Source organism: Branchiostoma belcheri, unplaced genomic scaffold (assembly GCF_001625305.1).
Source record: "Branchiostoma belcheri isolate BF01 breed outbred unplaced genomic scaffold, Haploidv18h27 scaffold90, whole genome shotgun sequence".
Lineage (NCBI taxonomy): Eukaryota > Metazoa > Chordata > Leptocardii > Amphioxiformes > Branchiostomatidae > Branchiostoma > Branchiostoma belcheri.
In genome coordinates, this window is record NW_017804576.1 from 1,270,425 (window position 1) to 1,280,541 (window position 10,117).

The window sequence follows — 10,117 nt, forward strand, 5'->3', positions numbered from 1 at the left end:
ATCACTTCGTTTTGGATTAAGTTGCCCTTACTAAGGCATTAGATGCCAAATCTAATTGCTAAAATATATAAATAAGTTACTGTCCACCTCAAAGGATGCATGTTTCAAGAAGTTTATGTTAAAGCAACAGTAAGCCAATTTGTTAGATGATGTTAGTGGCCATTTGAGGTCTGAAATATGGAATTCATGTGACAGCATTGAAGCATAATAATGAGTTGAATTTCAATTCCTTTTAAGTTATGGCTTTTGAAAAATGCAGAAGGCTAAACCTAGTTAATTGTTTGGTCTTATTTTCTAAAACACTATCATCAGTTAAGCCTGACGTGTGTATCAGATATTACTAGGAAAACACTTTATTCATCAGCCACACCTCTTGCTTGTCTCCTGGTAGCAGGTTGTTGCTGGAAATAGTCTACACTTGATACGTCTCATTAACTGCATATCAGCTGTGTGGAATGGAAGGCATTCCTACAGAATGTGGGAACTCTGGCTGGAAAATAGACAGCACAACTTTTATTCATCCTCAAAAGAAAAGAGCATTTAGATGTAAACTAATGAAATATCTAATCTATTATCAGTAAAGGAATATGCTTTTATAACATGTCTAGCCAAGATATCATAGTAGAATTTCATAAGTTACAAAGTTCATACTAGCCAGGCAAATAGAGCTGTCAGATGCTTGATCTGTCACATGTTCCATCAACACTTTAATCTTAAACATAGGTACATATAAGCTATCGTTGTGAGGTACATTGTTTAACATGGTTCAAACTGCAAAAGTTGTTGTTGCTTTTCTACTGTTGTTGTTTAACAACAGCCCATTTTCTTGTCCACAGATTTGGTGTTGTGTTGTGTTGTGGGAGTTCCTTCTTTTGTTGTTGTTGTCTTTTGATGTTATTATTTATCACGAGCCCATACTCCTTTCCACAGCTATAGAGTTGTGTTATGGGAGTTGCTTGTTTTGTTGTTGTCTTTTTTTTGTTGTTTTTAACAAGAGCCCATGTTCCTCATTCACAGCTGTGGGGTTGTGTTGTTCCTTGTTTTGTTGTTGATTGTTATTATTATTTAAAGAGGGCCATATTCCTCTCCACAGCTATGGGGTTGTGTTGTGGGAGTTGCTGACTGGGGAAGTGCCATACAAGGGGATTGACGGGCTGGCCGTGGCGTACGGCGTGGCAGTCAACAAACTCACCCTGCCCATCCCTTCCACATGTCCTGCACCCTTCTCTCAGCTGCTGGAAGGTAAAATCATTCTATAGATAGAGCATAAGTCAAAGGCACGGTAGCACAAAGAGGACAAATGGATGCAATATGGGATGACTGTATCTTACAAATTTGATTAAGTCAGTGCTGGGTTGCTGTCAGAGTACTCAAAGTTTACTGGAAAGTTTGTTGGAGACTGAATTTTTAGTTGTCAGTTCACACTGTTGTCAATCAGTGATTCCTGACAGTGATTGACATGATGAGTTGATCATTTTCGCCATCATACACACATACATTGCACAGGGTTTTCCACAATAATCGTGCCGCATGTCAAAGATTTTAGATGAGATGGGTGCAATAGTTTGAAATGCAATTAATACAACTTTATTCTTAATACAATTCAACTATTCCACACGTTTCTTCCCAAACAGAGCGATATTGTCACGGAAAAATATCATTGTTCGATGTACGACTTTGTGATATGGGCCCTTACTGATGCGTTCTTCCCCCCCAGAATGTTGGCACCCGGACTCTCGGGCGCGTCCGACGTTCCGCGAAATCCTGGTGCAGCTGGAGAACATCGCCAACTCGGACTTCCTGGACACGCCGCAGGAATCGTTCCACGACATGCAGGAGGACTGGCGCTACGAGATCCAACAGATGTTCAACGAGCTCAGGATGAAGGAAAAGGTGGGAGGGAAGTGCGTGCATGTGTGTGTGTGTGTGTGTGCGTGTGTGTCGGTACTTGGGTGTGTGTGTTTGGGCTGGGGAATAGTCTGGCACCCAGGCTACTTTAGGAGGACTGGCGCTACGAGATCCAGCAGATGTTCAACGAGCTCAGGATGAAGGAGAAGGTACGGTTCTCGTGGTGTCGACTTGTAAGGCTTGCAGACACAAGATCTAGAAGTCACAGATTCAATCTCTGGCATTTCTGGCTAGACGTTGTGTCCTTTGATTGCAAAAACATATCTGTATACTATTTGTATTGTAGGCAAAACAGATAATACACTACATCAGATCAGGTATATAGGAGAATGAACGAATGGAAGTGATATGTTAGGTGTCTGCAGTTCTGATAGTAAATGGTAGATGTCCTCATTGTCCAATGATGTCCAATGGCACATTGATTGATTTGTACATTGTCTACTGAGAAAGGTGCCTGATAGACACGGAAATGTCAGCACTTAGGTGAGAAATTTTGGTTGTGTAAAAGAAAACTCCTGTATCCTAGTCTCATGGGTGAATGTTATTCCATGCCTTTTTCCAGGAGCTGCGGTCCCGCGAGGAGGAACTGACCCACGCGCTGCTGCAGCAGCAGATCCAGGAGGAGGAGCTGAAGAAACGGGAGAAGGAACTGGCCGAACGCGAGATCGACGTGCTGGAGAGGGAGCTCAACATCATGATTTTACAGCAGGTAGTTCATTATCTTATTTATTTTTCCAGGAAGATACACTCAGACACCTGTTTTTCCAGGCAGTCCTGGTTAAACATTCGATAAGAAACAGTAACTGTTATAAAGTACTAGTATCAATATCAATTACACTTATACCACCATACAAACAATTAGGTTGAATAGTATCGAGTAGCATATTACACATGTGTTAAACAGTGTTTGAATGTCCATATCTTAGTCAGAGTCAGTGTTTGCCAGTCTTGAGGGAGATTGTTCCACAACTGCACGCCGTAGTGCTGTAAACTGCCACAATAGGATGCCAGCCACTCTTGTGTCTGGCAACTACACGGGAACTACAAGAGCAATTATACAGTATACAGGCAAATCTATGGACATGGCCACCTCTACATAAGGACCACCTGGCCAATTTGGTCCCCAAGATAATTTTACTCATTGGCACGAGCATTACGAATCCTGCCTATATAATAGTTTCAAGAATGCTGAGATAGAAAAGGGAACACCAGTGATGAATTTTACCATTTATTGTTTTCTCAGATGGCTGAGGAGAAGCCACCGGTGAGGAAACGGAAAGGGAAGTTCAAGAAGAGCAAGTTGAAGCTGAAGAGTAAACAGGCTCGGATCAGCATGCCCTCAGGTAATACAACTACATGTCTATCAGCTATACTCATTGAGGTCTTACCTTCCACAGTGGTCGAAATACTTTTTTTTCAGCGCTCTGCAATATTGCAGAAGAGTAAAAATTTTGTTCTGCAATTTGGAAATACTTTCTGCAAATACACAAGCCTCCATACTACAATCTTGCAGGTTTATAAGCATGAACTATTGATTCATATGCAAATTAGTGAAGACAAATTTTTGGAAGTCCAAAAGGAAACAAAAGATAAACAAGTCAAGACAAGGTTGATGCAAATTAGTGAAGAAGCTCCTGAAGTGTTGTCTGTCCTTGGGGCCAAAAGCGTAAAATCCCAAGTGCCAATTTTTCCTGCTGCAAAATTGCAGATTGTATAAATTTTTCTTCTGCAATCTTGAAAATCTATCTGCAGATTGCAGACTGCAGACAGGTATTTCGAACACTGCTTCCAAGTCCAATGTGTGAAGGCCCAGCCACATCTACAGTCAAAGTTGTTTGTCCACTTTCTGACAGTTACAGTGCTCTAGCCAGTGCCTGCCTTTTGTCGTTTCATGGAATTTTGCTTCTCATGACAAACAAAAAGGCTAAACTCAGCATGCAAAGATACGGAAAGAGATCAGAGATGTCATTGACCTAGTCTACCAGCAAAATTTGCCCTGCAAAATGCAAGAAATAGAAGGTCAACATGATATTGCATCAAATGAAATTGAGATGACAGAAAAACATCTTTCAAGCTGGCAAGAACAATGATGGAACTTGTCAAACAAGGATGAAAGAAAACCTGCCTAAGTACTTGATGTAAGCAGTTGTTGATATGTTTGTTTCCATGTTGCAGATTTTGAGCACAAGATCACGGTACTGAGATCAGCGCCGACTGTTGATGGGAAGGAGAAGCACTACCGGCCCAACGGTCCCCGCGCCGCCACCGTCAGCCCCGGCAGCTTCCCTCGCCTCAGGGCCATCGTCTGTACGTGTCTGAACGGCCATATAGTATCCAGGGTTCTAGCTAGGATTTAATTTTAGCGTAGTGGTACTGGCCGCATGTCAAGTGAACAAAGCGACCAAGAGAGGGGATGGGGCGGAGCTTTTAAAAAATTGAGCTAAAAAAGGGACCATTTGAGGGATACCCAAAGGAAAAAATGTTATTTCTATGGTATATACAATGTATCCTTGATTGGTAATTTTTCACATTTGATCTGGCATTCTTGAACAAAGAAATACAGTCACAATGCCCCTATGCTGTATTAAAAATTTAGCGTAGAGGGTCAAAATTATAGCGTAGGGGGCGAAATTTAGCGTAGGGGGTGAAAATTATAGTGTAGGGGGCCCCTACGCTACTTAGCGCTAGCTAGAACCCTGGTATTGTAATTTGGTTTAGTTTAGTTTCAAAGTCCAACAACACAATACACATGGAACATAGGCAGCAAATTGTTGGTTTCCTGTATTACACATTACATACTGTATAACAAAACAAAGTTAGTTAAGCTAGAGGCTAACCTGCCATTAGGCAGCTTTGAGCATTGAGAAGATGTTACATTTCTTCTACTGGTAAAGTACAGTCAAGCCTGTACAAGTGACCACCATAAAGACCACCTAGCCAATATGACCACTTGTCAGTGGTCCCTTAGATCATTTTTCCCACAGACACATGCATTGAGAATACTATCTATAGTTACCACCTGTCCACATAGACCAGATTTTACAAGCCCCCTTAGTCATTTTCTTTGGCAGTTTGGACCGGATGTGTGTGTTTTGACGTCTATTGAGACTGGCTGACAGTATGTGTACTGACATCTGTGTGTTTCCCCCCAGTGAACAAACCCGGGAAGGGGAAGACCTGGGGCCCCAGCTCGGTGCATCAGAAGGAGAAGGAGAAGAGGTTACGGTCCATGTCGGAAGGCAACAAGCTCTGGTCCACGAGCGCGCCGACTCTGGGGAAGAACCTGACATTAAAGTCCTACCCTCCTGCCCCCAATATTAAGAGTGTGCAAGAGACAGGTGTGTATCACCACTGTTGAAAAGAAGACTGCCTCTTACTGCCTGTGCTAACAAGCTGGTCTTGTCAATTGTAAACCACTGGAACACTGGCACCAAGTCTGCAGTCTTTGTCTTTGTATCGTTGATGACTCTGTAAAATGCATTGAAGTGGAAGTGTAGTTGTGCTTACACCTTCTCCTTGCTGCCCTAGTCTGTCATTGATGTACAAGTACACCTAGTGTTTGGTAGAACAAAGGAGTAAAGTTTATTTTAATGAAATGTTAGTTACAACAAATGTAATTCTTAGCTATCCATGTCACCTGTTATCCTATTATTTTGTCAACAGGGCAATTCAGCTGACTATATGTTACCGGTTGGCTGCAAGACCGTACATATGTCAAGTTCATAAATTTCAATAACCACATAGAATAGAATAGCTTTATTGCAAATTCTTGCCCAGAGGCTAATTGCAAACAGATATTGAAAACAACAATGAGTACAGAATGTAGAGTGGTATAAAACCATATACTAAAATAAAGTTCTACATTCTAGCAAGGAGTATACATACATGTAAATATGTAAGAGAAACATGGTAACTACTATTCTATTATACTATACTATTCTGGTCAAGCTATTATGGGGTTTGACCATATAAGAGGAGAGTTTAAGCTGACCTGTTGTCGGTTCCCTGCAGACTACGATGACGATGAGTGGCCGGAGGAGCTGGGCGGCGAGATCAAGCGGAGATCGGGTTACATCGACCTGCCGTACCGGCAGAACAGCGAGGAGGACACCGAGAAGTCACGCTCTCCCAGCATCACGCCAACCAACAGCCTCAAGCGATTCTTTCAGGTACTGCAGGCACAAACCCTCTGTATAAGTATTAAAAAAGTAGGGGGCCAAAATCTTATAATTTCACAGTCTCCTCAAAGATTTATGTATGTTTGGAAGTGATTGGTTACTAATAAATCTGTGTAACCCTTATGTTGAAATAAAGTTTACTATGATTACTATCAACACAGATGAACTGTCATTATGATTTATGTGTTTGTTTGTTTGTTTGTGCAGCGTAAGAAGAGCGACCAGGCCCTGTACGAGTGCGCAGCTATCCTGGCCAGTGTGGCGGTGGGCTTCGACATCCGGATGACCAACTCCCCGTCGTACTTGGCCAGCCTGGACTCGCCCGACCGGGCCACACCCACGGCCGACGTCGACCACAACAAGGGCAGCCGCGGCCGGAAGAGCCGCTCCTCCACCCCCCACAGGGCTTCCATCATCAACTTCGGCTCCAGCCCCCCCCGACTGTCCAACAAGCCCGACCCAGATGCAATAATCCCCTCGGCCCTCTCCCCCGACTCTACCTCAGTACGGCTCATCGCCCTCTCCACGTCCCCGGACGCCGCCGACAACCAGTCCACCCGGTCGCTGCTGCCAAACGAGAAGATTCCCGTGTTCGACTCCCCGACCAAGCAGAACCCGATGTTCAACGACGCCCACATCGTCACCAACAAGTGGACCGAGCTCGACCGGTCGCCCCGGGCGCACCGGCGCTCCCAGTCCCTCGACGACTACGACGTCAAGAGCTGGAAGGAGTACGGGCAGAAGTACGAGCACCGGGCGAGCGACGCGGTATCCCCGGGTGGCAACTGGCCCTATGCTGGACAAGGGCCGGGCGCGACCACCAAGAAGCCGCCCTCCCGGCCGGGCTCACGGCCCACCTCAGGGGACTACGAGGGCAAGTGGGTCGGCGCGAACCGCTGGACCGACGCCAGCCCCGCCGCTGCGCAGCAGAACCAGTTCTCTCCGCAGAGGAGACCGCCGTCCCGGCCGCCCTCGGGGGACTTCGACTCCATTCGCTGGGGCGGGAACGGCAGTAACTATGCACAGAAGCCGCCTTCGCGCCGGCCGCCGTCGGGGGAGTATGGGTACGATGCTGCTAAGAGAGAGAGGGTCCACGTCAGCCGCTATGCACAGACCGGCTACCGCAGGCCGCCCTCCGGAGAGTACGACACCGGCCGGACGAGCGGGGCCGGGCACAGGCGGACTCCGTCGGGCGACTACGACGTCGACAAGTGGAACGTGGCGAGTTCGAGGAGGAAGGAGTACGGGCAGAGGAGAACGACGTCCGAGGAGTACGAAAACGGCAATACCAGACGCTCCAGCCAAAGGTACAACAGTCGCAGAACGCCGGACGGAGATCCGGGCACCCCAGACCCCTGGGTCAGCCCCACAAGCCCGCAGACGCCGGTCATACCGCCCGTGCCGCCCAAGCGGACCAGCGTGTACACACAGACGTCCAGTCCGGAAGACGAGGAGGGAGGGGCCTTGCCTGGCCAGTCAGCCAAAGGTCAGTCTGCTTCCACAGAAACTTTCTGTATTTGTTGTAAACTTGCACTTACTGTACATATCATGTTTTGCAAGAGCCGTTGTCATCTTCATGAAGATCAGCTCTTGCAAAGAAGTGGTTGTAAAAGAACTTTCATATTCAATCATTCACCAATCTGAAATGAAATTATACATGGGTGTATCTGGTTTTATAGTTGTAAAGTTTGCTGAGGTTGTAGTGCAATGATTGTAGTCTATGTCACTCAAGGATGCTAAATCTTGGAGGAGAAAAACTGATTTTTCCTAACATTCTGTTTTTCTGTGTTCAAAAACTTTCGTATCTCCAGGTGCAACGCAGTCGCAGGCCACCAAAACCTGCCAGACAGAAGGCACAGCGGCCAAGCTGACCAACCACACGTCCGCCAGACATCCCGTGCGGGAGTCGGTGGCTTCGGGGCGGCCCGGCCCGCGGGACTCCAGCCCGTGGCGTCTCCCCGAGCCCCCGCCGCCCCGCCGGAACCTCGGCTCCCAGCAGCTGGAGCGCCCAAAGACTCTCGACATCACCCCCAGACCCCGCCCGACCGCCAAGACCAAGATCACGTCTCCCGGGGCCACCAGCGCGGGTGGGAGCCCCGGCACGCCCGTCAATGTGGGCCCCGCCCCGGGCGACGTCATCTACTCGCCCAAGGTGCCCATGACGCGTGCGCAGATCGAGCGGGAGATCGAAAAGACCCTGCTGGACATGGACATGGAGGGCCAGAGTCAGGACGGGACCCAGCCGCTGGTCAGACACAGCCCCAAGAAGGACAAGCGCAGACCCACGGTGTACGAACTGGAGCAGGAGTTCTTGTGACCAGGGGTGTGTTTCCGTGCGCGTGGGTGTAGTGGTTGTCTCTTGACCAGGGCAGTAAGAAGCGATTTGGGACAGTGACCAAAACTGTGCACAACGTGAGACCACCATGGATGAGGCATTCTGGGAACCCAGATCGTGGCAACTTGTGATTCAGAAGAACAGCCTGTTTCAAGTTCTCTCCAGGGCTGTCATCACAACACAGGCCGTTAGAAATGCAGTGACGTGGCCGACGGTACACAACTGTTGTTCCCAGAGTGCTCTTGTCGACCGTTCCATTGCCGCCTTTGTTGAAGGGGTGTAGAGGTTAGTTTTTATGAACCAAACGTTGCCTGTTGATCAAGGCAGGGAACAGACAAGTAGGGTAGCTGTATATTTTTACTATCTTACTACGAAAGAAGAAAGTCATTTTAGAGGGAAAGACGAAAATGTGTCATAAGGCGAAATACTGTATTCGTTTTAATAGCTGCAGATACAGGTTGTGTCAGACAGATACCCAACGTTTTATAATCATGGCTATAAAAGAATCGTTCCTGAATTTGGATGGAAAAATGTCTTAGGGATGGGCGATCCTATTTCCATTATCTAAATTTGAACAAGTTTACATCCAGGTACGTCATGGACAGGCTAGGGTACAACCCTAACTCAGACATACCCCATCCCTTACTGTATCAGTCAAGCAGAACTAAGGCCTCTCGTAGTATTGTGTTTCAGATGTTCCAAAGCAAAACGAAGGAGTCAGGGCAACTTGAAAATGTGGAGAACATAGCTATGTTGTAATGCAATGTGCTGCTTCTCTCACATCATGTTTTCCTGTTGTTCCACTGCTTTGTGTTGGGTGTGGGTTGCCTGGGTGCATCCGATTTGTAACGGCAAAATTTTCAGGGTTGCCAATACAAGTTGGATGGCACCCAGGCCAGGGTTTGTGACATCTGTGGAGCAATGAGACCAGCCTACGTGGCCTTAAGTAAGGATGTATGTACATGTATGGAACAGGAAAGGTTGAGAAACGTGAGTAGGAATCCAGCCATCACTCAGGTCATGTCTGATACGGGAGCCAAGATGGACGACAGCAAATGTATATGATGGAACCGATGTATTTTGGTTTATGATAGAAGTAGAGATTTATTGAGAGATAAAAAAAACTGGGAGAGATTTTTGTAAATCAGACATATATTTTGATACCCCAGCTCTGCTGGTAACATATCATGACTGGGGGTTTAGAATAAGTAAGTTTCCAATGTTGAGCAGTATATATGTGAATAGCTGGGATTGTAGAGGGTAGTCAGGACTAGGGTATTGCCTTATTACGTGTAGTGATTTCATACATTTGTAAACTTTGTACTGCTCCAAGTATTGAACCATTTTGTCTGAGTGTTTGACAAAAAGAAGAGTAGATATATATGTGTACACATCACCTGTAACTCCTAGCTCATTGGTATCCAGAAACATTTATTTTTATTCCCATCTTCCAGTTTATATTTTCATAATACTGATATATCCAGTGGTCATTTGGTATTTATGTGTTTGGTGGATATATACTAAGGTGCTGCAGGCCTGGTAGTGCATAGTTAATGCTAACTAGCAGCGGCGTGGCTGTAGCAGGCAGCTGCTGCTGTTGGGACAAGTCAGACAGGTGCTGTAGACTTGTCAGTCTTGTACTTTAGGGGAGGGGAAGTGGTTTTCTGTAGTGCCCAGTAACGACATAGAGCAGGGT

General features: G+C 46.3%; 1 protein-coding gene across 1 annotated transcript in view; it reads left to right on the forward strand.

Moving 5' to 3' along the window:
* LOC109487973 (mitogen-activated protein kinase kinase kinase 10-like) overlaps window positions 1-9,134 on the forward strand; it is a 40,968-nt gene extending 31,834 nt beyond the window's left edge. Inside the window, exons 3-11 of the mRNA XM_019792100.1 lie at window positions 1,094-1,242; window positions 1,718-1,893; window positions 2,471-2,617; window positions 3,152-3,251; window positions 4,084-4,215; window positions 5,061-5,246; window positions 5,920-6,077; window positions 6,294-7,572; window positions 7,898-9,134. Of these exons, the coding sequence (XP_019647659.1) occupies window positions 1,094-1,242; window positions 1,718-1,893; window positions 2,471-2,617; window positions 3,152-3,251; window positions 4,084-4,215; window positions 5,061-5,246; window positions 5,920-6,077; window positions 6,294-7,572; window positions 7,898-8,403 (2,833 nt within the window). The 3' untranslated portion in view covers window positions 8,404-9,134. The remainder of the gene's footprint in view (window positions 1-1,093; window positions 1,243-1,717; window positions 1,894-2,470; window positions 2,618-3,151; window positions 3,252-4,083; window positions 4,216-5,060; window positions 5,247-5,919; window positions 6,078-6,293; window positions 7,573-7,897) is intronic.
* The last annotated feature ends 983 nt before the right edge of the window (window positions 9,135-10,117 follow it).